At 45.6% G+C, this 27,940-nt stretch overlaps 1 protein-coding gene across 11 annotated transcripts in view; it reads left to right on the top strand.

Annotated features, from left to right (window-relative positions):
- The window catches only part of LOC309400700 (chromodomain-helicase-DNA-binding protein 8-like), a 146,461-nt gene that overhangs the window by 21,321 nt on the left and 97,200 nt on the right, over positions 1-27,940 (top strand). For 8 of the 11 annotated variants that reach the window (XM_081969320.1, XM_081969319.1, XM_081969325.1 and 5 more), the window contains one exon: positions 23,239-24,156. In XM_081969320.1, coding sequence (XP_081825446.1) covers positions 23,386-24,156 — 771 coding nt within the window. In that variant the 5' untranslated portion in view covers positions 23,239-23,385. Of the gene's footprint in view, positions 1-8,451; positions 8,475-23,238; positions 24,157-27,940 lie in introns of those variants that run through there. The other 3 variants (XM_081969328.1, XM_081969326.1, XM_081969324.1) reach the window with 2 other exon arrangements.

The raw sequence follows: 27,940 nt of genomic DNA, 5'->3' as shown, positions 1-27,940 counted from the left end.
TTGCAGGAGCTGGTGGTCATGGCTAGTCTAGTGAAGAGAAGGGCCAAGGGAGACATGATAGCAGTTGTCCAATATCTCATGGGCTGCCACAGAGAGGAGGTGGATCAAGCTATTCTCCAAAGCACCTGAAGGCCAGATTAGGAACAATGGATGGAAATTGATCTAGGAGAGATTCAACCTAGAAATAAGGAGAATCTTAAATTGCATTAACAGAGGGTTACAATCAAGCTCAAGTGAGATACTAATACCACTCTGTAAAGCCATAGTAAGACCACATCTAGAGTATTGCATCCAGTTTTGGTCACCACGCTATAAAAAAGATGTTGAGACTCTAGAAAGAGTGCAGAGAAGAGCAACCAGGATGATTAGGGGACTGGAAGCTAAAGCATAACAAATAGGAACCCCCTTTGTTGGGAAGGTAACCGCGTTCTGTGCGCCTTTGGCATTGAGTCATTTATTTATTTATTTTTCAGGATTTATAGACCGCCCCCTCTCCCCGAAGGGACTCGGGGCGGTGTACAGGTGTCTCATTAAAACGAATACAAAAGATAAAATATCCTATACCCTTAAAAATGAATTAAACCTAATACAGCTGTACAGAAAAGTAAAAATTAAAAGCAACTAAAAAGCATACCCCTAAAAAACTTAAAAACGCAGGATTGAGGGACTAAACTTGGGAATTAGGCCAGGCCGGCTAAATTGAACAGGTGGGTTTTTAGCTTCTTACGGAAGGAGCGGAGGTCGGTGGTAGTCCTGATATCCGGGGGGAGATCATTCCAGAGGGTCGGGCCCATCACAGAGAAGGCCCTACTCCTGGGCGTCGCCCGCTGGCATTGCCTAGTGGACGGCACCCGGAGGAGTCCCTCTCTGTGAGAGCGAATTGGCCGAAGGGATGTATGGGGCAGGATACGATCCCGCAGATAACTAATCATGCTGGCCCCATTACCGCAGAGACATCTTCGAACAACGCTGGCTCTTCGGCTTTGAAACGGAGATGAGCACCACCCCTTAGAGTCGGGAACGAATAGCACATACAATATGCGCGAAGGAAACCTTTACCTGATGCGGTTTGACAAAGTCCGCCTATTTGCCCCCAACAATCTGGGTCCTCGTTTTACCTACTTCCGAAGGATGGAAGGCTGAATCAACCTTGAGACTGATGAGATTCAAATTGCAGGCAGCTGGTAGTCAGCAGAAGGAGCCTGCAGTACTGCGCTCTAGCCACTTTGCCACCGTGGCTCATATAATCAATCCATCCACGGGGGGGGGGGGGGGGGGGGGGAGGACACAATACAGTTAAAAGCAACCAACATTGATAGGTGATTGGAACCCATTCTCTGTGATGGCTCTCCAGGTCGTAATTAATCAACCTGGCCCTGATATCCAGGTTTTGAAGACTCTGTCTCGTATGGTCCATGATTAATATTTTTAGTTGTTAAGGAAGATCTTTTGAAAAATTGCAGCTGCCAAAAAAGCCAACACAGTTCTAGGCTGCATCAACAGAGGGATAGAATCAAGATCACATGAAGGGTTAATACCACTTTATAAGGCCTTGGTAAGGCCACACTTGGAATCCTGCATTCAGTTTCGGTCACCACGATGTAGAAAAGATGTGGAGACTCTAGAAAGAGTGCAGAGAAGAGCAACGAAGAGGATTAGGGGACTGGAGGCTAAAACATATGAAGAACGGTTGCAGAAACTGGGTATGCTTAGCTCAAGAGAAAGAAGGACTAGGGGAGACATGATAGCAGTCTTCCAATATCTCAGGGGTTGCCACAAAGAAGAGGGAGTCAAACTATTCTCCGAAGCCCCTGAGGGTAGGACAAGAAGCAATGAGTGGAAACTAATCAAGGAGAGAAGCAACTTAAGAACTAAGGAGAAATTTCCTGACAGCTAGAACAGTTCAGCAATGGAACAACTTGCCTCCAGAAGTTGTAAATGCTTCAACGCTGGATGTTTTTAAGAAGAGGTTGGATGACCATTTGTCTGAAGTGGTGTAGGGTTTCCTGCGCAAGCAGGGGGTTGGACCAGAAGACCTCCAATGTCCCTTCCAACTCTGTCATTCTATTCTGACACAGATCATTGCAAACCTCTCAGAAATTATGGTCCAATCCAATCACTTGGATGGAGAGAGTTAGTGATTGGCTCAAAGTCATCCAATGGGGACTGGAACCTAGGTGGGTGGGTGGGGTATCATGCACCCCTTGTCATGCCTTGTCCTGTGTCAGAGTGGCAAGTAGACTGTGTTCCTAGAAAGGCCCATCTTTCTGTTACTCCCGACCCCAAGGTCACTCTTTTTTCTCCATCCCGGGATAGAGAGCGAGCAAACAGCAGAGAGAACAGGGGAAGAAATCAGATAACAGTTGACTTTATTTAAAATTGTTAGATTGATATCCGCTTCTATTTTGTCCCACTGAAGGCAGAGTACACCTTACTCCCATCTCCTGATTTCCCCTACGACCACAACAACCCTGTCAGGCGGGCCAGCCTCCTCCTGCCTTTCCATTTCCAGCATAGCACCTTAATCACAAATTAGCTGGAAAATGGTAGGTAGGCATATATATATAGGTAGGTAGGTAGGTAGGTAGGTAGGTAGGTAGGTAGATGATAGATAGATAGATGATAGATAGATAGATGATAGATAGATAGATTGATAGATAGATAGATAGATAGATAGATAGATAGATAGATAGATAGATAGATGATAGATGATAGATGATAGATAGATGATAGATAGATGATAGATAGAAGATAGATAGATAGATAGATAGATAGATGATAGATAGATAGATAGATGGAAGATAGAAGATAGATAGCTAGATGATAGATAGATGATAGATAGATAGATGATAGATAGATAGATAGATAGATAGATAGAGGGGAGGGAGGGAGTATATTGTGTGTTTGGATGGATAAATAGATGGTAGGTAGGAAGGGAAAAAAGGAAAGGGAGGGAGGGAGGAAGAAAGGAAAGAAGGAAGGGGAAGAAAAGGGAAAAAAGGGGGAAGGATGGAACTAAGAGAAAGAAAGGAAAAAGTAGGTAGGTATAGAAAGATACATGGGTAGATACCGGTAGGTACGTAGGTAGATACTGATAGGTGGGTGGGTGGATGGATGAACGGATGGATGGATAGAGACTGACATGGACTGAATTGCTTTTAATCAGCTAAAAGCCTCCTTCAATTTAACATTAGGGATGCAGAAGAAATTTAATAAAAATGGTAATGAAAAGGGGAATTAACAAGAGCTCGCTTAGAAAAAAAAAATCCTTCCCCCCACCCCTAGCAATTTTTCAAGATGATCATAAGAAACAGGCCTGTCCTGTCTCAAAGTGACAACCCCCCCCTTTTTTTTTTAAATGACTCCGGGGTCATTCCTGAGTCATTTCCTCAACCAGCAGATAAGCCAAGGTTGAACTGATCAAGCCTGACCTGATTTAAACTTTTAACGGGGTTCCAACCCTCCACCCCGAAAAATAATCCCTGCACATCAAGAAAGCACAGATAAGGGCAGAGGGGTGAGAATTTGCACTTCTTTACTTATTTGTTTTATAAAGGAAAAGCTGGGGCAGCCGAGCGGGAGAGAAGGCGGTGGGCAGGCGAGCTCTTTGCACAATAATGAGACACTCGCATATCCGTAGGTATATAGGACCTTGATGTTTGGGGTGTTTTTTTGTGTTGTTCTTTTGTGTGTACCTTGGAGCGCCTGCTCGCTTCGCTCCCCCTCCCGGAGCAGTTTTGGCAAAAATGACATGCAGGGAATGAGATGAAATAATGCAGAGGAGGGGGTAAAGCCCCCCCCCGCAAGGAGCACGGGAAGAAGGTTGGTTGGCTGGCTGGCAGATACTTGTGTCTGGCTAGCTGGCGTTGGGGGGGGGGGTGGAAAGAGTACTGGCAGGCCCCAGCTCCTCCTCCTCCTCTTCCCTCCTCCTTGTGCTGGGTGCTGGAGCCCGCCCGGAGGCTCGGAGGAGGAGGAGCTGCTGCTGCTAACCAGGCTAGGGTAGGATCCGGGATCCCCGCTCTTGGGTTGGTGGGAGACCTTGAGGGCAAGGCAGGCGGGAATAGAGAGAAAGCCACGTAAAGCGAAAAGGGGAACGGGAGGGATGGGTGGGATGGAAGGAGCGGGCAAAATGCAGATGACGAGAGCTTGGTAAGCGAGGGAAATTAGAGGGGGGGGTGCCCTTCCCAGCAAAGCTGGGCGGAGGCATTGGGGAAGGAATGGTGCATACGGATTTCGTTGGGGTGAAGGCGAAGGATGTGAACGACAGCAGGTGAGGTTTGGGGGATGGGAGGGAGGAGAGGTGGCAGCTCTGTGGCGAAGAAGGGGAGAGAGAGAGAGCGGGTAGCAGGGGCCAGGGAGGTGGAAGAGACACCGGAGGGGAGTGACGGGATTCCTTCTCCCCTTCCATGGAGTGGATGAGGATTAAGGGAAGAAAAGAGGAGGAAGAGGATGTCGGGAGGGCGTTTGGGCTTCAGGTGGAAAGAGGAAGGGGGGGGGGCTGGAGATAGAGGAAGGTGGGAGTGTGGAGTAACTGCCAGGCCGGGCAGCGAAGGAGTGGGGGGTTGTTGAGGAGGAATGGATACGCCTCCCTCCCACCCACCCCCAATACGTTTTCCATGAAAATTATGGAAATATAGAAGAGAAAACGGCCCCTTGCGGTGATTATAAGCGGAAAAAGCTACTGACCAGCCCAGGTTTCCTGGATGTGGGACCAGGGTTCGTGAAACGGAAGACGAATATCGGGTCGTTCGAGGCTGAACCTGGAGCTTCGCGGTTTCCTCGCAGACGTTTCAGGAGCCAAACTAGGTAGCGTCATCGGGGGAAATGTGGAAGCGAGGAGAAATCAAACTCTCTTGGCCAAAAGGACAGCCAGAAGAAATAACCCGGGGGGCAGGGGAGTGGGTCACGATGGGCAGCAAAATGGAGACAGGAGGGCAAGCTTTGGACCCCGTGGGAAGGGGAGGGATCGGGCTAGTTTCTTATCCAAGGTTGTTCGTACCCGTACATCGGCATCCCTCACCCGCCCATCTTTGGGGCACTTAAGGACCGCTTCCATGGTGGAGAGAGTTTTTTGTGTGGAGCGGAGGGAGCGTGGTACCTGCATCTCGCGGATGGGCCTTCGCTGATTGGCATGGACCGATTTCTGGCACACCGTGGCCCACGAACCAGAGGTGGGGGACCTCTGCTCTAGATCATACTGGTCAGTGAAGGGTCAGTTTCAAACTCTTTGACCTGTGAGTTAAGGAACCCATTTGTTTTCTCTGCTGAGAGTATTTGGATCCACATGTCGTGGCCCTTTGAATAGCTTCCCCGGGTCTCAGATTAAATCCTCCTCGTCCCTTCTCAACAGAATCTCCCAAGATCTTCAAGATAATTGAAAAACTAGTATATTATTCTGAGGAATAGCGTTTCTAAACCTCTCGCGTTTAACTCCCTCCCTTGTGATCAGGCGTGATTTAATGGTAACATGCAGTTCATTTAAACTCTATTGGAAAACCATTTTTTCTGAAATGGTTTAGAGTCTCCTGCCTTGGTAAGGCCACACTTGGAATGCTGTATTCAGTTCTGGTCACCACGATGTAGAAAAGATGTGAAGACTCTAGAAAGAGTGCAGAGAAGAGCAACAAAGAGGATTAGGGGACTGGAGGCTAAAACAGATGAAGAACGGTTGCAGGAACTGGGTGTGTCTAGTTTAATAGAAAGAAGGACTAGGGGAGACAGGATAGCAGTGTTCCAACATCTCAGGGGTTGCCACAAAGAAGAGGGAGTCAAACTATTCTCCAAGGCACCTGAGGGTAGAACAAGAAGCAATGGGTGGAAACTAATCAAGGAGAGAAGCAACTTAGAACTGAGGAGAAACTTCCTGACGGTTAGAACAATTAATCAGTGGAACAGAAGTTGCCTCCAGAAGTTGTGAATGCCCCAACACTGGAAGTCTTTATGAAGATGTTGGATAGCCATTTGTCTGAAACGGTATAGGGTTTCCTACTTAGGCAGGGGGTTGGACTAGAAGACCTCGAAGGTCCCAACCAACCCTGCTATTGTATTATTATTATCTACTTGGGCAGGGGGGTGGGTTGGACTAGAGGACCTCCAAGGTCCCTTCCAATGCTATTATTTTCAACGAAGACCCAGATTGTTGGGGAGGGGGGGAATAGGCTGATTCTGTAAACTGTCCAGAGAGGGGCTTTAAAGCACTGTGAAGCAACATATAAATCTATTGCTGTTTTTTAGCCAGGTAAAATGCAGAGGATTCCACCTTGTGTAGGTGATTTTCTCATGGGCATCCCTTGGGAGGCAACCTGGGACCTGTGCAGTGGCCGGTTTCATCCTTGGGGTTAAGGGTGCCACCACATACATAAAAGAAGAAAGAAGTTGCGATTTGGGCACAAAAGCTTTTTTGAACTGACACTCGACTTGGAAAAAAATAAAAACCCGAGATTCCAATTCTAGAAAGGAAACAAAAGGATATATTTCATCCCTGAAACACTTCTCAACCATGTAGGTTCCATCTCAAATGTTGAGTTCCATATATATATATCTATATCTATCTGCCTGCCTGCCTGCCTGCCTGCCTGCCTGCCTGCTTACCTATCTATATCTATCTGTCTGCCTGCCTGCCTGCCTGCCTGCCTACCTGCCTACCTACCTACCTACCTACCTACCTATATCTATCTATCATCTATCTATCCTATTTATCTGTCTGTGTCTATCTATCTGTCTGTCTGTCGGTCTAATATCTATGCTCTATATCTTATATCTATCTATCCATCCATCATCTATATGTCTGTCTGTCTGTCTGTCTGTCTGTCTGTCTGTCTATCTATCTATCTATCTATCTATCTATCTATCTATCTATCTATCTATCTACGTACCTAACATCTATCTCCTATCCATGCTATCTGTCTCTCTGTCTCTGACTCTGTCTCTCTCTCCTATCTATGCTATTTATCTTCTATTTATCTCCTATCTATCTATCTATCTATATCTATCTATCTATCTATCTATCTATCTATCTATCTATCTATCTATCTATCTATCTATCTATCTCTATCCATCTATCTATCTATCTATCTATCTATCTATCTATCTATCTATCTCTATCCATCATCTATCTATCTATCTATCTATCTATCTATCTATCTATCTATCTATCTATCTATCTATCTATCAAAACACCTATCTCTAATATTACTGGATATTAATCCTTAAACTTTCTGTCTCTTACTTCAACCCCTTTTTTCATAGATTCTTCAAGGAGATGTTGAAGAATTCTGCAAGGACGCTAGTTTTATAGTTTTAAGTAAACTGGGTGAATTTGCCTTAGATTAACGCATTTAGAACTGGAGTGAGATTTCTCGTTCCTGCTATTTTCAAATGCAAGGTGCAGGAAAAGGAGATGATGCTTTGCTAGTAAGATTGCCAATAGTCCAACAACTTACCGGCAGTTCTAACATTAGTGATTAAAAACCCCAAATTTTCTCTCAGCCAGTGTGTTGTTCGTTGTGAAGTCGTGTCCGACCCATCGTGACCCCATGGACAACGTTCCTCCAGGCCTTCCTGTCCTCTACCATCCTCTGGAGTCCATTTAAGCTCACGCTGGCTGCTTCGGTGACTCCATCCAGCCACCTCCTTCTCTGTCGTCCCTTTCTTCTCTTGCCCTCCATCTTTCCCAGCATTAGGCTCTTCTCCTATGAGTCCTTCCTTCTCATTAGGCGGCCAAAGTATTTGAGTTTCCTCTTCAGGATCTCCCCTTCTAAAGAGCAGTCAGGGTTGATCTCCTCTAGGATTGACCCGTTGGATCGCCTTGCAGTCCAAGGGACTCGCAGGAGTCTTCTCCAGCACCAGAGACTTCAAAGGCCTCCATTCTTTGGCACTCAACCTTTCTTAGGGTCCAACTTTCACAGCCATCCATTGCAACGGGTCCCAATCAGTAGAAATTTAGAAAACCCGTGCTTGAAAGTTTTACGTTCTCTTAGTTCTGGTATCAAAATTAGTTCCTTGGAAATATTTTGCATTTCTAATTAGCCATTATTATTTTTACACCAGGCTTTTTGTTGGTGAACCTTGTGCTTTTAAATAAAAAACAAAAATAGTTTTTAGAAGTATAGAGTGAACTTTGATTGCTTTTTTTTTCAAAAGGGGGGCTATTCATTTATATTATGATTTCTCCCGGAATTCATTCCAAAAGTCAGAAATAAAATTCAGCCTGTGAGCTGTATCGAATTTAAAATATACCATTTTCAATGCCTCTGTTGTATTAACTGTATTTTTCTACATGTAGAAAAATGGTATAAGGAAAAGACGGGTGTTTTGTTTTGTTTTAAATGCAGGACTTGCTAGCATTCCATTTTCCAAATTGTCCGTGGCAAGTAGATAAGAGAGAGTTACTTCAAGGACATCCCCTCTGCAAACATATCTTTAGTTGGATGTAAATTCCCTGCACCGAGCATTAATCTCTTGTTTATATACAGGTCATCTTTGACACGCATGAGTCCGTTTAGTGACCATTCAATGGCACTGAAAAAGCCACGACCGTTTTTCACACTTGAAACTGTTGCTGCCTTTCCCATGGTCACATGATAAAAATTTGGATGATCGCCAACGGCCCCCTATTTATGATGGTTGCAGTATCCCGGGATGAAGGGATCCCCTTTTGAATCCTCCTGTCAAGCAAAGTTAACAGGGAACTTAACCACCACGTTATTAGCTTAACAGCTGCAGGGATTCACTTAATAACTCTGGCAAGAAAGGTTGTAAAAACCCACTCAACAAAATAAAACTAATAGAATTAATCATAATGATTACATTCAGTCAACCTCTGTATTTCTAATACTAATGCACATCTAAATTAGGTTATAGTCCATCATTATACATTTTATTCCATGGTGTATCTTGTTATTACTTTAATTATTATAAAGTGTATATTTTATAACACTCCCCTTTTCTATCACTTATTCTAGCTTTTAATCATACAATACAATACAATAGCAGAGTTGGAAGGGACCTTGGAGGTCTTCTAGTCCAACCCCCTGCCTACGCAGGAAACCCTATACCATTTCAGACAAATGGCTCTCCAACATCTTCATAAAGACTTCCAGTGTTGAGACATTCACAACTTCTGGAGGCAACTTCTGTTCCACCGATTAATTGTTCTCACTGTCAGGAAATGTCTCCTTAGTTCTCTTTTTGCTTCTCTCCTTGATTAGTTTCCATCCATTGCTTCTTGTTCTACTCTCAGGTGCCTTGGAAAATAGCTTGACTCCCTCTTCTTTGTGGCAACCCCTGAGATATTGGAAGACTGCTATCATGTCTCCCCTAATCCTTCTTTTCATCAAACTAGACATACCCAGTTCCTGTAACCGTTCTTCATATGTCTTAGTGTTCACTCCCCTAACAATCTTGGTTGCTCTTCTCTGCACTCTTTCTAGAGTCTCCACATCTTTTCTACATCGTGGGGACCAAAACTGAATGCAGTATTCCAAGTGTGGCCTTACCAAGGCATTATAAAGTGGTATTAACCCTTCATGTGATCTTGATTCTATCCCTCTGTTGATGCAGGCTAGAACTGTGTTGGCTTTTTGGGCAGCTGTTACACACGGCTGGCTCCTATTTAAATGGTTGTCCACTAGGACGCCATGATCCCTTTCACAGTTTATTTTTTTTTAAAAACCTTTTCTCTTTCTATCCTATCTAAATTCTAATCATGTCACCTATCTAAAAAAAAGAATAAAAGAGATAGAAAGAAAATCAAAAGCAAATAAGAACAACAACAAATAGAAGGGTCATCCATCCATCTTCACTTGCCCGCTTCAATATTTTAATTGCTTATGCTTTAAAAGAAAGAGGGAGCGGGGGAGAGAAGGAAAAGCAAATCAGAACAATAAGACAAAAGAAAATTCATCTATCCATCGTCTCTTGCCTGCTTCAATACTTTAATTGCTATGCTTTTTCTATTGACTTGCCTCCCCAATTCCTCTCTCGAATCTTCATCTCTATCTTCATCTCTTTGTGTGGCTATTCAATCTAAGCACTTCTCTCTACCCTCTACTGTTTTTCTTGATGTATACATATTATGCAGTCCAGATTTTATGAATGATATTCCAAATATAAATCGGGGGTTGTTGAAAAATATTCCAGGAACACATTGGCATTTAAAAAATAATAATAACTAGTCTTTTCTGAATTTCTCATCCTTTCTTTGCTTCGATGATTCACGCAAGAAAGCATCACACAAATTCAGCAATCACAAAACAGGTTGGAGAGGAGAGCAACAAAAATTTAAGGAAAGAAAAGAAAAGGAGAATATTATCACGGCATCCATTACGTTATAAAAATGTTTGTTTTGAAAAATGGGTCCTAAATGATAGGCAGCGAGTATAATACTTTCCTGTCCGTTCAGAACTTTTTGCTTCGATTTTTAGACGCTGAGGAACGAACTTTCAGATACACATTGGGTATTACATTATATATCCAATATAATTGGATGAAGCCTTCAGCCCCGACCTGTGTCAAACTGAATTCATATCAGAATGCCCAAGGATACAAACAATCCCACACCCCAATCAAATTCAGGCTTGACAGGCTGCCCCCCTCTGAATTGTAGTTCTAGGAGAGATTCTCGTATATTAGCATCAGATATTGGAATAAACACTTGGCAGAGATTATGGGAGAGTGGCGCTGTGGCCTAAAGGTAGCGTTCGATCCCAGGTAGAGGCAGATATTTCTCTCTAGGCACACTGAGAATATATCTGCTGGGGGGGAAAAAAAACTCCACGTTGGTGACAGGAAGGGCATCTGGCCATTAAAACACTCCGCTAGCTCCATTCCGTTGCCCAGACTCCACCCCGCAAGGGATTATGGGGCTGTTAAATGGAGATGATGATTTGGCAGGGATTATGGGGAATCACTCTAGATAGTCCTCAACTTACAACCACAGTTGAACCCAGAATTTCTGTGGTTGAGCAAGACATTTGTTAAGTGAGGTTTGCCCCATTTTACACCTTTTCTTGCCCCAGTGGTCCAATGAATCACCTCAGTTGAAAGTTAGTCACCCGGTTGTTAAAGTGGATTTGGCTTTCCCCATTGACTTTGCTTGTCAGAAGGTCGCAAAAAGGGGATCCTTCAGCAGTTTGATTTGGGATCTTGTGACCTCCATATTAGAGCATTCTTGGTGCTTTGAAGAAACAGAGTTTGAATATGGGAATCCTAATGGAATTCGCAGCACGGATTCAGGAAGATGTCCAGCCATTCGTAGGATTTTTTGCTGGAAACAATAATAGTTATTAAATCCAGATTATCCTTCAAAGTCGTGTTTCTTCATCCTGGACACACTAGAACGGCGATGGCAAACCTTTTTTGGCTCGCGTGCCACAAGTGCGGAGAGCGCAGGGGGGTCGAGTGTGGGCGTGCCGCACACATAATGCAATGCGCGACCCCCCAGGTGCGCATGCGTGCACAATGCGTGACCCCCCCCTATTTTTACATGGTTTTGTTGCCCTCCCCAGGTTCCAGGGGCTTTATAGGAGCCTGGGGAGGGCGAAAAGAGCCTCCCCTGACCCCCCGGAGGCCCTCCGGAGGCTTCAGGGACTGTCCGGAGGCTTCCCTGAAGCCTTCGGAGCGCTTAAAATCACCCTCCGAACAAACCGGAAGTGACTTCCAGGTTGCTCGGAGGGTCATTTTAAGCGCTCCGAAGGCTTCAGGGACCGTCCGGAGGCTTCCCTGAAGCCTTCGGAGCGCTTAAAACCACCCTCCGAGCAATCCCGAAGTCACTTCCGGTTTGCTCAGAGGGTGGTTTTAAGCGCTCCGAAGGCTTCAGGGACGGTCCCTGAAGCCTCCAGGGGGCGGGGGAGGCTCTTTTCGCCCTCCCCAGGCTCCTATAAAGCCTCGAGTCTGGGGAAGGCGAAAAATAGCTTTTTAAAAGGTGAATTCAGCTGGCCAGCGCCCGCATGCGCGTTGGCCAGCTGACGGGGCAGCGCCTCGCGTGCCCTGACAAATGGCTCCGCGTGCCACTTGTGGCACGCATGCCATAGGTTCGCCATCACGGCCCTAGAAGATGGGTAGAGTTCAATTCCTGGAACATCTTCACCAGCCTTGGGGAATTCTGGGAGTTGTAGTTCACCTCTCTTCAAGGGGCTGATTCGAGAATTCTAGGAGTTGTAGTCCACACCTCTTCAAGGGGCTGACTAGAATTCTGGGACTTGTAGTCCACATTCCTTCAAGGAACTGACTCAAGAATTCTGGGAGTTGTAGTCCACACCTCTTCAAGGGGCTGACTCGAGAATTCTGGGAGTTGTAGCCCATGCCTCTACGAAGTCTGTTAAGAGACTGGCCAGATTGAAAGAATAAATGTCCCTTATCTGTTTTTAAATCATCCAAAATAGACAACCAAAACAGAAGGGCTTCTGAATCCTCTACATCAGTGTTTCTCAACCTTGGCAACTCGAAGATGTCCGGACTTCAACTCCCAGAATTCCCCAGCTGGGGAATTCTGGGAGTTGAAGTCCAGACATCTCCCAAGTTGCCAAGGTTGAAAAACACTGCTCTACATGGGACGCCATCTATCTTGGATGAAAAGAGGGATGTCTTTAGGCTGGCTTGGTTTATCTCATGAGCTTATTTCATATACAGCTTGAAAATTAATGAGTAGTTTTGATCAGCCTCTCCTTTCCCCTTGTCTCCCTTAGGCTTGCCCCACAGAAGCCTCTCCTCTCCCCTTCTCCCCCCCAGGCTTGCCCCACAGAAGCCTCTCCTTTCCTATCCCCCTTCTGTCCCTCAGACTGGCCCCATCGATCCTCTCCTATCCCTTTCTCTCCCTCGGGCTTTCTCTAAAAAGGCCTCTCCTATCATCCCCTTCTCTCCCTCAGTCTAACTCCTTAGCATCAGAGCGTTTTTCAGGTGGGGAGTGGGAGTAGAATGTCTAACTCCTTAGCATCAGAGTTTGTTAATAATAATATAAGAAATGCTAATGATCTGAGGGTCATTTGGAAAAAAAAATCCTTTCTTAGTGAACACCCAGAAACCAAAAAGAACATACATGCCAAATTTCAAGTTTGTAGGCTTTACGGTTCTGGAGATTTCGTGATGATTCGTGAGTGGTATTTCTCTTTCTATATATATATATATATATATGGAGGAATGGAGACTTCCTATAAGAGGAATGGAGACTCCACCCATCCTTAACCTATATATATAGGTATATATATGTATGTGTATGTATGTATGTATATATATATATGTATGTATGTATGTATATGTGTGTGTGTGTATGTATGTATGTATGTGTATATATGTATATATGTGTGTGTGTGTGTGTGTGTAATGTATGTGTGTATGTATGTATGTACGTATATGTTTTCGTAGATTTTCACGGGTGTAGGTATGCTGGTCTTGTTGTATTCGGGTCTTTTCCCATGTAAGATTGAGATTGTCTTGGCAACGTTTCGGCGAGGTCTCACTCGCCATTTTCAGGCTGGTGTTTTCAGCTTAAAGCTCCGACCACGCTTTAAGCCGAAAACACTAGCCTGAAGATGGTGAGTGAGACCTTGCCGAAACGTTGCCAAGACAATCTCAATCTTACACGGGAAAAGACCTGAATACAACAAGACCAGCATATATATATATATAAATATATATATGTATGTGTGTGTGTGTATATATACATACATACATACATACATACATACATACATACATACATTTGTTTTCGTAGATTTTCACCGGTGTAGGTATGCTGGTCTTGTATTTGGGTCTTTTCCCGTATAAAATTGAGATTGTCTTGGCAACGTTTCAGCGAGGTCTCACTTGCCATCTTCAGGCTGGGTTTTGGGCTATCATCACATTTATTCATGTTGTGGAGGTGTTTCTCTATTTCGATAGCTTCCATTATTCTCTTGTTGAAATGTTCTGTTTTGGAAGTTAATCTCCAAAACTGAACACTTCAACAAGAGAATAATTATGAAAGCTATCGAAATAGAGAAACACCCCTACAACATGAATAAACGTGGTGATACCTCCCGCCCACCAGACATCTGGAAACCAGCCCTAGTCAACAAACGAGCCCCACCAAACACCCAGGCCCTTACAGCACAAAACAACAACGGACACACAGCCAACACCAATCTACCAATCATGATACAACCACACAACCAATCATTTCACTTACTGAAACAAAGCCAGCACTCCACACACCCCCACCAAGATTTATCGAAAGATGGCAGCTCTGACCACGCTTTAAGCCCATAACCCAGCCTGAAGATGGCGAGTGAGACCTCGCCGAAACATTGCCAAGACAATCTCAATCTTACATGGGAAAAGACCCGAATACAACAAGACCAATATATATATATTTACACACACACACACACACACACACACACACACACACACATCATTGCTTGGGGGAGAGCCATACACCTCATATTTGGTTAAGGATGGGTGGCGGTCTCTTATAGGAAGGACCAGGACCTGGAGAAGACAGCCAACTTGTCCAAAATTCTTGAGTGGAGATGATAGAAACACGACTTGGTCTACCTTAATTTCCTTTTCAGCAGAAGCTACTTGGGTAGCTGCCACAGATTCCTGCATCCCGGTGAGACTCCATAGAATATGGTCTTCCTTGATCTGCGAAAGCTTGTTGGCACAATTTAACTTGAGCAAATTCAGAAGCTTTCAATGTGATGCAGCCTTTGACATAATCGCCGGTGGCCTATTTTTTTCTCCCTATAATGACAGAAGCCTACTTAATAAATAGCAAACACACACGCACGCACACACAAATACACACACCCCGTACTCTTAACAAAAATAATAATAACCCTTAAGAAAAGACTTGAGATTATAATTCGAGTTCATCAGCTAAATTTCTGTCAACTCTGAATTTGGGGTTTGTTTGTTTTTTATAAAGATTTTTTTTTATTTTTTGAATAAACACAGACAGACAAAACACACACAAAAAAACAACCAAACACAAAACCATCTTCCATTACAAATTGTAGAAAGTATGTCGATTGGTTACAAAAACGTCCGTGCATCCCTTCCACAGTCATCACCTAGAATTCATATCAAATCATACATTTTAAATCAAATATATTTATATATATTACTATCATCATACCTCAACTTTTTCATTTGACTATAATTGTTTTTACGTCCTTTTATATAAAATATTCCCGATTTAAAGCAAAACCACATAATGGCATTCCATTAGCTCTTCCCAATATCATCCAATAACATCACATCTTTATAACATGTTCTAAATAAAAATTGGTTATATTTAATAACATAATTTCTAAACCTCCTTTCGAAGTCACCATTTGCAATTTATATCAAATTTCTTCTTATCAAACCAATACATATATATACATTATTATCATTATCAATCAATTATTTAACTTTATGTATTATGTATCCATTATCACTTCATTTTATTAAATTTAACTAAATTTGACTTAATTTTTTTATTATAAGTTTTCATTACATCAACCTGTGTCTTTCCAGTAATAGTGCAGTCTTATGTCTCTTGCCATTTGTGGCATTAGTATTCTGGTTATTTCCTTAGTAAGTTTTGTATGGACGTCTCTTCGCAACTTATTGCTTATTGCATATCTTGTATAAGCTCGAAACCCTCCATCTGCTTCTTCGATCAGCTTATCTTTGGTTATCACTAGTGCTTCTGACAAAATTTATCTCCTTAGTTCCATCAATTCTTCTCTCTTTTCTTCTTCTATACTTTGAAATCTGGGGTAGAGCTCCAGTCCATCTATCTCCCCTTTCCGTATTCCACTCTTTCCATTTCCAACCACGCTCAGTTCACTGTCAGTATCAACAATTTTCTTGTCTCTTTATTTTTTCCTTCAGTTTTTTGATCTCTGACCTCCACTTTCTTCATTTGATGAACATCCTCAATTTTTCCATCAAATTTTACTGTTCTACAATCTATGTTCTCCAATCTCTTCTCAATTTTCTGTTACTTCTAATATTTTTTGAATTTCATAATCTTTTGCAATGTTAAGGTTTCTTTTTCATGTTGCACCATTCTTCCAACTTGTAAACACTGCCACCCTGGCATTCAAAACTTTTTATTACATTTAAAGCAAATTCATTTATAATCTTTCAAGACAAAGCTTTGTTTTCACTCCACTCCAGCTGCCAATAAAGCTCCCGAAGAGCACCTGTATAAGCAACCCATGCTCTTCTCACTATCACTCTTTGTAAACAAACTGAGGAACCTTGAGATGCAAAGTCAAATGATCAAAGAGAAAAAAGAAAAGACAGTATTTCCAAGCCTCCAGCCTCCAAGTGGCAGTGTTACTTCCTTTCCCTCTGTTATTACAGCCCTCTTTGTATTCCTTTTATAATCTTCTTTATATTCCAGGCTTAAAGAAAACAAAATTCTTAAATGGAGCAAAAAAAAAACCATCCAATCCAGCATTATAAAAATAAGGAAAAAGATTTTAATCCATAGGTATGAAAAAAGGAATATAAAAAGTAGAAGAAAAACTAATCCGTTCAATTTAAAGAATAGGAAACATTGGCAAAAGTTCCATCTGTAAAAGAAACTTTTTTTTAAAAAAGGATAACACAGTCTCTTTTATAATAATAATATTTCCTCACCAGATGGACAAACTTTCTCTTTCCGTTTTCCTCCCGTTCCGGAACTGTCCCAATTTCAGCAGCTTCAATGGCTGCGCTTCTGTCGCTGGCAAAAAGAGATTCTCCTGAATCAATCAAGGACCTTGCGGTGTCCCTGAGATCAGCAGGACGTACTCTTCCCTGTCACGGTCTCTTCGGGACGGTTTAGATCCAAAAGGACCGTCCAGCGGCAAAAGTATCTACTGTGATCTTGGAGCTTCAAGATCGCACGTCGTGTCGTTGCGACGTCAGCTCCTCCTCGAATTTGGGGGGTTTGTTTTCTTTTTATTGGTGAGATCAGCCTTTCTTTGGGGGCCTTTTTCATGGTAGGGATGCCAAGGAATCATTCCAGCTATACCCTTTTGTGATTCTGGGTACAGCAGAGAATACACATAGGCAGAAATCAAATCAAAATACACCAGAAGTAAAGTTTATTGCCATTCCAGAGTTGGAAAAGAAGATATATTTTACAGGATCCAATCTGAGTCAGTCTTTTAATCAGGTAGAGCAGGGGTGTCAAAGTCGATTTAATTGAGGGCTATATCAGGGTTGTGTTTGATGGGGGGGTGTAGCTCGACATCACTCATGTCGGCGCCCATGGCGGCTCAAGCGCTCTACCAGCGAAAACAGGGTCCCGAACTCCGTTTTGGACTGCAACGGCGTCCTGCAACCCTCTGCCAGCGAAAATGGTGCTCGGGAGGGCCACCTGTATCCCTCACGAGCTCCAAATTTGGCTGCAGCCCTCTGCCAGTGAAAATGCACTGCACACAGCCTTCCCAAGCTCCATTGTTCACTGGCAGTGGCACAGCGGGCCGGTCCTTCCCTGTTTCCAGGGCGGCTCCGTGGGTCAGATTTAAGCACCCTGCGGGCTGGATCTGGCCCCCGGACCTTGAATTTGACTCCCCTGTGGTAGAGAGAAGTTCCCTGAGGATGGGGTCCAACACAAGTCCAAAAACTCGGAAAGTCATGGTCCCGGTGACTGATCTAATTTGGATCCTGCCACATTATCCCGGGACACCTATATTTTGCCTTCTTTTGTGAGCATATATTTTAAAATGGTGATTTACTTATTATCTCAAGTTATCTTGATCCAATGCCTGGAAAATCAGAGGTTAAGGCCAAGTTGAGCTTTCGGGAGATTGTTCCAAACCCGTGCCATTATTATTATTTTTTTTTTTTAAAAACCCTATTCTTCCCCTACACAGGTGATCCTCAATTTGCGACTACAATTGAGGCTCAAATTTCTGTGGTTAAGTGAGACATTTTGTTAACGTGACTCTTTAAAGACCTTGTAGAGAGCTGAAGCTTGCAATACATCTTCATCCTCGTTTGAGTTGCCTGAATCTTCTGGTTTCCCCCTGGCGCTTGACAATTTTCACCGCTGTTGTAACTTCAAACAGTCATTAAGCGAACGGTTGTAAGTTGAGGACTACCTCCCAGTCAGTGTATAAACCCTAACCCCTGATCTATGCAAATCCTTTAAAAAAAAAAGGGGGGGGGGAGTTGGTTTCCTGTTATGCATCCTGGTGTTCCCATTATGTAATTGGCTGATCTCAGACCAACAGCGTTCGAAAGGACTTTATATAGGTCATCGAATCAGCCCCACCCCACTCAAGCCGGGGACCCTACGCCAGGGGTCAGCAACCCACAGCTCTGGAGCCGCATGCGGCTCTTTCATCCCCCTGCTGCAGCTCCCTGTCACCGGTTGGCTCCACAATAATTGATAGGGCTTTTGGTTAGGACAGGTAGAGGAAAAAGGATGCCGCGCTAGGAGGAGACTCTCTGGTGGGGAAACTGGCCTTCCAATTGGCTCCAGAATTGAAGGGGGGGGGCTTCTGTTTAGGACCTTGGTGGCTCTTTGAATGTTTAAGCTTGCTGTCCCTTACCCTACACCATTTCTGACAGATGGCAGTCCAGTCTCTTCTTGAAAGCCTCCAGTGAGGAAGCTCCCACAACTTCTGAAGGCAACTTTGGTTGATTGTTCTCCCTGTCAGAAAATTCTTCCTTATTTCTAGGTTGAATCTCTCCTTGGTCAGTTTCCATCCATTGTTCCTTGTCCGGCCTCCCGGTGCTTTGGAAAATAGCTCGACCCCCCTCGTCTCTTTGACAAATATTGGAACAGTGTTATCACATCTTCCCTGGTCCTTCTCTTCACTAGACTAGCCATGCCCGGTTCCTGCAACCGTCCATCGTATGTTTTAGCCTGCAGTCCCCTCATCATCTTGGTTGCTCTTCTCTGCACTCTTTCTAGAGTCTCCACATCTTTTTTATAGTGTGGTGATCGAAACTAGATGCAGTACTCTAGGTGTAGTCTTACTAGGGCTTTATAGAGTGGTATTAGAACCTCCCTTGATCTTGATGGTATCTCTCTGTTCATGCAATTTAGGGTTCCATTGGCTTTTTTCGCTGCCTCATATTTTGCTGGTTGTCCACTAAGACTCCCAAGATCCCTCTCACAGTTACTGCTGGTTTCACCCCATCTATATGTGTACTTTTGGTTTTTCTTTACTTTTCCCTACATTGAATTTCATTTTGTTAGATAGGGCCTATTGTTGAAGCCTGGATCTTGAGCCTAGATTCCTAGATATGTCTTCCCTGTAGTCCGTAGAGAACTTGCTTTGAAAAGGTGGAAAAAAATGGCAGTGAAATTGCTGGTTCAGCTCAACCCATTGTGGCTGGCTGCTAAACATCTGAACTATTTCCTCCTCTTAGGCAGAGCTGGTCGCTTAAAAATACCACATTTATTATTATTATTATTTTTAAAGCTACAAACACACTTCTGCGGCTGATTTAATTTAAACTGATTTAATAGAAAGAGTGCAGAGAAGAGCAACAAAGATGATTAGGGGACTGGAGACTAAAACATATGGAGAACAGTTGCAGGAACTGGGTATGTTTAGCTTAAGAGAAAGAAGGACTAGGGGAGACATGATAGCAGTGTTCCAATATCTCAGGGGTTGCCACAAAGAAGAGGGAGTCAAACTATTCTCCAAAGCACCTGAGGGTAGAACAAGAAGCGATGGGTGGAAACTAATCAAGGAGAGAAGCAACTTAGAACTGAGGAGAAACTTCCTGACAGTTAGAACAATTAATCAGTGGAACAACTTGCCTCCAGAAGCTGTGAATGCCCCAACACTGGAAGTCTTTAAAAAGATGTTGGATAGCCATCTGTCTGGAACGGTATAGAGTTTCCTGTCTAGGCAGGGGGTTGGACTAGAAGACCTCCAAGGTCCCTTCCAACTCTACTATTGTATTATTGTATTATTGTAATTGAAAATTAGACTACCCCGTGACCCTTTGATTTATTGTTTCAGAGGCATTTCCTTACTTGATTCTTCCATGCTTTCCAGAGCTCCTAACATGCTTGAAAAGTTCTTTAAAATTCTTTTAGAAATTAAGCGCTTCTAACATAGTCTCTTGGCAGGAAAATTGGGGACATGTTCGGAGACGGAGACGCCTTCAAAATAACCTCTGCTAAACTGCATAAAACAGATTTTTTTTTAAAAAAAAAGATAAAATAGTGTTGTGGCCCAGCAGGAGCCGTTGGAGTTGCCACCAGACTCCGACAGCGAGGGTCCCTCTGAGTCAGCTCAGGAGGATGTGGAGGACCCTGGACAGGGTTCCGACTCTGAGCAGGGTGAAGAGAGCCTGGTTGGCCACCAGGAGGCGCCTGAGGCATGGAGCAGTGGTGAAAGCCAAAGGAAGGGGGCTCCTGATGTCATGCCTTGGAGCAGTGGGGAGGAGTCACAGGACAGTGAGTCAGACATCAGCAGTGAGCTATTAGATGCTCGTTGCTGGCGTGCTACCCAGCGTAAGGAGCAATTGAGCAGTTACAGGAGGTAATTGCTCTCAGCTGCTGATCATTAGACTCCTCTCCAGACTATAAAGGGACTGCTTGTGGACACACCCTTTGCAGGAATCAACTGATCATTGGAGTTGGAGAAGCTCAGATCTGTGTCGTACTTTGGCAGGCTGGATTGCTGCCCAGAGTGCTATCTTGACCTTGGCAGGCTGGATTGCTGCCAAGGTGGAACCTGTATGTCAATAAACATCTGGAAGAGACTGTGTTGGAGTGACTTTGTATACCAGAGCGAGGGGGGGTCAGAACAAAATAGTATTTAGTGCAATATAAAAAAATGCAAATAATTTTTCTGCAGACCACCAAAATTTTCTCGCGGGTCACCAGTGGTTCACAAACCACCAGTTGGTGACCACTGATCCAGGTAATAGTTGTCTCAAAGGTGCTTTTTCAAAAGGCAAGTGGACTTTTTTTTTCCTTTGAGGAAGAAGATGTTTCGCTGCTCATCCAAGAAGCTTCATCGGTTCAGATGAAGCTTCTTGGATGAGAAGCGAAATTTCTTCTTCTTCTTCTTGCTCCTCCTCCTCTTCTTCTTCTTCTTCTTCTTCTTCTTCTTCTTCTTCTTCTTCTTCTCCTTCTCCTCCTCCTCCTCCTCCTCCTCCTCCTCCTCCTTCTCCTTCTTCTGTGATCGGACATTGGCAATCCTATTTTTATCAACAGCCGCACGAAGAAAGTGCTCCTGCAACCCTCTGCCAGCGGTTTTGTCCAAACCGGTCCCTTAGATTTTGAAGCCATGATTATTATTATTCTGCCTGGATTTAGTTTGCCTTCAATCTTTCCTTGGAGGATTAAGTGGAAGTATGCCCTATTTTTCCAGGTGTGGCATCGACATGTCCGAAATATTCTAAACTTTCGCTTGTTTATGCTTTGGATGATTCCCCCTTGGCTTTCCCAAGCAGCTTATCCCTTCCTCATTTCTGATTTTGTCAAACCAGCTTATACCTAGCAGCCACCTGTAAATCCACATTACAAATGCTTCTAGTCCCTTCAAAAGTGGCTGTCTGCCAGAGACCAACTCTCTACTCAGAAATGGAAAAACAAATTAACTCCAAGCGAAGATGAAATAATAAGAAAGGTTATGGATTGTGCTGAAATGGACAAACTAACTAAAGGAATTCAGGGAAAAGAAGAATCAGAATTCTACCAGATATGGGATAAATGGTATAGGTGGATGGAGGAAAGAAACAAGAATCAATGGAGGAATATAGCAAAACTCAAAAATAATAGTTATGGGTAAAATAAGGGAGTTAAGAATGGTGAAATCCAAATGAAATACAATAGAAGGGGAAATAATATAAGGTGAGCGGTATCGATTGATAATTGCTATTAGAAAGAACAGGAAGCTCCTGTTTGTATTGCATTGTGTAAATGTGGTGTGTCTTAAGTTTTTTGTGTGTGTGTATTTTACATGTTTGTTAATAAATAAAAAAAGGGGGAAAAAAGAAAAGATGTAGTATCTGACAAGCCCGATTTTCAATCTTAGGCTTGTGTCGTAACTACAGAAGACCTTTTTAATTTTGAAGGACGTTCTTTGAGCTGGTCTCTATCGTTGTCTTTCCTTCAGTGGTCGTGTCCCAGCTGAACGTGAAAGATATGACGACATTATCATGTCGTCAACTGTTTTTATAAAATTGGCCAACGGGACCTCAGTTTTGGGCCTTACGTTCTGTAAGTTTATCCTTCTTTCAGGTTGAAAAACGGTTGGCCTTAAAATATGCAGCGTTTTGTCCAGCTAAGGGTTACAAAAGACCGGAGAGTTTTAATAGAAGATAGATGTGCTGCACATCGAAAGCTGAGTCAGCATGTGGAAGTAGCAATGGGTTCTGGAAAGTGTGGCCGTTGGTATGCTTCTCTCGTGGGGCTGTTCGTAGAAAAAGCACCCCTGCCTGTTTCATAGTGGGTGGAATTCGAGTTTTTTTCTTCGTTGCAAATGACCCATAGTGGAAACATGATCAAGATGGACTTGCACGGCATGCTAGCACCAGGATTCATCCAGGGAAGCTGATGGGAATGAGGCTTAGCACAGGTAAAAAGTATAGCACTAGCACTTACAGAGGCAGTCCTCAACTTATGACCCACAGTTGAGCCCAAAATTGAAGTGAAATTTTAAGTTGCTAAGTGAAACATCACTTTGCGCTGAGACGCTGAGCTTGTCGATCAGAAAGGTTGGCGGTTCGAATCCCTCGTGCCCCGTAATGGAGGGAGCTCCCGTTACTTGTCCCAGCTTTTGCCAAACTAGCAATTCGAAAGCACGTAAAAATGCAAGTCGAAAAATAGGGACCACCTTTGGTGGGAAGGTAACAGTGTTCCGTGCGCCTTTGGCGTTGAGTCATGCCGGCCCCATGACCACGGAGACGTCTTCAGACAGCGCTGACTCTTTGGCTTTGAAACGGAGATGAGCACCGCCCCTTAGAGTTGGGAACGAATAGCACATATGTGCGAGGGAAACCTTTACTGTATTTACCTGAAGCGGTTTTACAGAGTCAACCTATTTGCCCCCAACAATCTGGGTCCTCATTTTACCCACCTCGGAAGGATGGAAGACTGAGTTAACCTTGAGATTGGTGAGATTCGAACTGGTGAATAGCAGCTAGCAGTCAGCTGAGGTAGCCTGCAGTGCTGCGCTCTTAACCACTGCGCCACCTCGGCTCAGTATAACTAACTATGTGGCAAACAAAGCTGGACTAAAACAAGATCCTTGGGCTTAATGAGATGATGTTCTTAACCAATGATTTCCTCTTTTCCAGGCTGTCCCGGGGAACGTGTGCGCCCTTCCTTCATGAGGCGGAGCCTGCTTGATTGACAACTCTTGGATCAAGGAAGGGCAATTGGGAAAGGGACTTGTTCGTCATCTCCTTCCTGAGCCAGGAGCGAAAGACTCTGTTCCTTCGGCCATGGCTGACCCCATCATGGACCTTTTTGACGATCCTAACCTCTTTGGCTTGGACTCATTGACCGATGAGAGCTTTAACCAGGGCGCTCCAGATCCCATTGAAGAGGCCTTGGGGCTTTCAGGGGCCACCTTAGACTCCTTAGCGGGAGGCTCCAAAGACCAGCAGGTTGCCCCTCAGCCGGAGCCCTCCCAACCAGAGACCCTGCCCCTCCCCGATACGCAACCAGAGTCTGTGACTGAGCCCCCCCAGCAAGATCAACCAGGCCTCCTACAGGTCCCTCAGGATCAAGAAGTCCTCAGCCAAGGCAATCCGTTCATGGGAGTCTCGTCGGCCACAACCACCTCAACGGTTGTGCCCTCTTCTTCTGCCGGGGGACAGCCAACCGCCGTGCCCCCGCCGGCCCCCAAGATCGTCATCCTGAAAGCCCCGGCCGGAAGCTCCATGACCGGCGCTCACGTGGCTCAGATTCAAGCGCAGCCCATTGGGGCAGCCAACGGGGGCAAAGTGACCTTCGCCAAGGTACTGACGGGGACCCCGTTGCGTCCCGGGGTCTCCATCGTCTCGGGCAATGCAGTGCTGGCCACCAAAGTGTCCCCTGGAGCCGGGGCCCCCACAACACTCCACCGGCTGGTGCAACCGGGACGTCCCGTCAAGCAGCTTGTCCTGCAGCCTGTGAAGAGCCAAGCGGGAGGGAACACGGGCGCTGCTCCGCTCAAACCTGCCGTGACCCTGACCTCGACTCCAGCTCAGGTGAGCACACAGTTCTTCCAGGTGAGGATGCAACAACTTAACTGGTTCTTTTACAGATATTTACCAATTGTACAGCGTTGGAAGGGACCTTGGAGGTCATCTAGTCCAACCCCCCCTCCCGCCCAAGCAGGAGTACCCTGCACCATTTCTGACAGATGGCAGTCCAATCTCTTCTTGAAAGCCTCCAGTGATGAAGCTCCTACAACTTCTGTTCCATTGGTTGATTACACTCATGGTCAGAAAATTTCTCCTTATTTCCAGGTTGAATCTCTCCTTGATCAATTTCCATCCATTATTCCTTGTCTGGTCTTCAGGTGCTTTGGAAAATAGCTTGACGTCTCTGTGGTAGCCCCTCAAATATTGGAACGCTGCAATCACACCTCCCTTGGTCCTTCTCTTCCCTAGACTAGCCATGCCCAGTTCCTGCAACCGTTCTTCATATGTTTTAGTCTCCAGTCCCCTCATCATCCTGGTTGCTCTTCCCTGCAATTTTTTTTAGAGTCTCAACATCTTTTTTTATAGTGTGGTGACCAAAATTGGATGCAGTAGTCTAGGTACCTATTTAAAAGTTACTTCCGGTTTGCTCGGCGGATCCTTTTGAGCGCTCCGAAGGCTTCAGGGAAGCCTCCGGACGGTCCCTGAAGCCTCCGGAGGGCCCCCGGGGGGGCAGGGAGGGGCTCTTTTCGCCCTCCCCAGGCTCCTATAAAGCCTCTGGATCCTGGGGAGGGTGAAAAAAGCATGTAAAAATGGGGGGGGGGGTCGTGCGTAGTGTGCGCATGCGCACTGAGGGGGTCGCGCATTGCATTATGGGTGCTGCACGCCTGCACACGACCCCCCTGCGCTCCCCCCACTTGTGGCACGCGAGCCAAAAAAGGTTCGCCATCGCTGCACTATACCATAGAATTCAATATAGTTACTGCCCTGGGTTAGAAGCTGTTTTTCAGCCTATTGGTCCTTGTTTTGATTGTCCTGTACCATCTGCCAAATGATAATAGTTCAAAAAAAAAAGGGTGCCCAGAATGAGATGGATCTTTAAGGATGTTTTGAACTTTCTTAAAGCAGCGGGAGCTATAAAGCTCTTCCAAAGAGGGGAGAGGGCAACCCATGATCCTCTGGGCCATGACGTCGACCCTCTGGATCGCTGCCCTATCTGCCCCTGTGCAATTGCTGAACTGTACACAGGTGCAGTAAGTTAAAATACTCTCTATGGTGGAGCAGTAGAAGGTCACCAGCAGATTTTCATCCAGTTGTTGTTTCCTGAGAAGTCTCAGGTAGTATAATCTCTGCTGGGTCCTTTTGACTGGTGCTGCAATGTGAGCGGCCCAGGTCAGGTCCTCTTTTAATGATAACACCCAGAAACTTAAAACTGCTTCACTCAGTCTCCATTGATAAGCCAGAGCTGGATGTCTGATCTATTCCTTCTGTAGTCCAGTATAAGCTCCTTGGTCTTATTGGTGTTAAGGACCAAGTTATCGTATCCCTCTATTAATGCGACTTAGGATTGCATTGGCTTCTTTGACTGCTGGCTCATATTTAATTGGTTGTCCCCTAAGACTCCAAGATCCCTCTCACAGTCACTGCTATGAAGCCTGGTTTCACCCAGTCTATGTTTGTACGTTGGGTTTTTCTTGCCCAAGTGTAGGACTTTACTTTTCTCCACGTTGAATTTCATCTTGTTTAGAGAGGGCCAAGGGTTCAAGTCTGTCCAGATCCATCTGGATCTTGAGCCTATCTTCTAGGGCAGTGGTGGCGAACCTATGGCACGCGGAGAATTTCTAGGAGTGCGCTCTATGGTTGTGGGCCGGCTGCCGGACAGAGAGTCTTCTGGACAGAGAGTCTTCCGGACAGAGAGTCTTCCAGCAGCCAGCCCGCAACCATAGAGCGCACTCCTAGAGCGGCCGATGCAGGAAGACTCGCCAGCCGAGTTTTGGAGTTTGGAAGCCGGAGAAGAAGTTATGCTTGGAGAGTGGCGGCGGTGCCCTGGTCCTGCAGGGAAAGCTGGGCCAGGGCATGGTGAGGCTGGGAGGCTTGCTTGCTGGGGACGGAACAGGTGCTCGCGCAACCCCCCCCTCTCCAGCTGGGCAGAGCTCCATGCACTGAACTAGGGGGTATCCCTAATGTGCCAAGCCGCAGGAGCTGGGGGGCAGGCAGAGCTCCACGTGGCTTGGCGCCTTAGGGATACCCCCTAGGTCAGTGAATGGCGCTTTGCCTGGCTGGAGAGGGGGTTTGCTGGCCTTCCTGAAGGCTCCGGAGGACAAAAAACGACCCTACAAGCAAACCAGAAGTCACTTCTGATTTGCTTGTAGGGCTAATGTTAGTCCTCTGGAGCCTTCAAGGAAGCCTCCTGAGGGCTTAAACCGGCTTCACAAGCAAACCAGAAGTCTGTTCCTGAACTTCCGGTTTGCCCAAAGGGCCATTTTTTTGCACTCCGGAGCAGGGACGTGCGGTCAGGGGAGGCAGGCGAGGCAGAGCCTCACCTCTCATCATGAAATAATATATAATATATAATAATAAATTTTAATTTATATTTCCTCCCATCCCTTTTATACAGTTCCCGCTAAGCTCCTATAAGGAGAAGAGCTTTTGGGGAGTGAAGAGGAAGAGGAGGGAGGAGGGAGGAGGAGGGAGGAGGAGGAGCGCGCGCGGGGCGGTGACAGCTGGGCAAATGGTGGAAGCAGGAGGGTACTCGGAAGCGCCAATAACCTTCCTGTCTCCGCTGTACTTTGCGCGCTCCTCGTGACTGCAATAGACGTCCAGAAGTGGCAGGGGCTGTTGGGCTGGAAGCCCAAACCCCATTAGCCACAAAATCCGCTTCTGGACGTCTATTGCAGTTGCGAGGAGCATGCGAAGTCCAGCAGAGGCAGGAAGGTTCTCGTCGTTGTCCAGTCGCTTTCGTTGCTTCGTCATCAAGACGAAGTCCGGGAGCGCCGACAACATTTCTGCCTCCGCTGGACTTCGTCTTGATGATGTCGCCGCAGCTCCCAGAACGGACAGAGTTAGCCAGAGTGGCGCCGAGGCAGTCCGACAGGCGAGCGAACGAGGATGAGGCTGCCTGATCCTCGCTCGCTCGCTCGCTCTTTCGCTCTTTCGTCCGCCCGGACTGCCTCGGCGCCGCTCTGGAGGTCTGGCCACGCCCAGTCGCTGCGGCGACGTCATCAAGATGAAGTGACTTGGAGGCGAAGTGCTTTTCTGTACGTCTGGCATTTAGGTAGATGGCTGGATGTCCTAAACGCCAGACGCTCAGAAAAGTACTGAAAGCAGCTGCTGTTGGGGACTGCGGAGCGCAAGCCGGCGGAGCGCGCTCAGGAAGGCGGGGAATGGGATCACTTGTGCTGGAGGCTGAGGTAGCCTCAGCCTCCAGCACACGTGGTCCCATTCCCTGCCTTCCTGATGACCTCACCAGCCTCACCAGCCATAAACCTCACCGCACGTCACTGCTCCGGAGGCTTCAGGGAAGCTCCTGCAGCCTTGGGGGGGGGGGGGCTGTTTTCACCCTCCCCAGGCTCCTATAAAGCCTCTGGAGCCTGGGGAGGGTGAAAAATGGCTTTTAAAAAGGCTGAACTCAGTTTGCCAGCGCGCACATGCGCGCTGGCCAGCTGACATCGCAATGCCTCGCCTGGGGGCAAAAACGAGCAAACACCGGCTGGTTTTTCGCTGGTTTTTGCCCTCGCCAGCCCCCAGGAGCACTTTGCAGGCTTCCCAAACCCTCTGCACATCCATTTTTGTGAAGGAGGCGGGGTTTTCGGGAGGCCAAAAATGCTTTGTTCGTTGTATAAGACGCAGCCAGATTTTCACCCTCTTTTTT

This window comes from Natrix helvetica, assembly GCF_964273705.1.
Source record: "Natrix helvetica genome assembly, chromosome: W".
NCBI classification, from domain to species: Eukaryota; Metazoa; Chordata; class Lepidosauria; order Squamata; family Natricidae; genus Natrix; species Natrix helvetica.
This window is presented reverse-complemented; position numbering and strand designations above follow the sequence as displayed.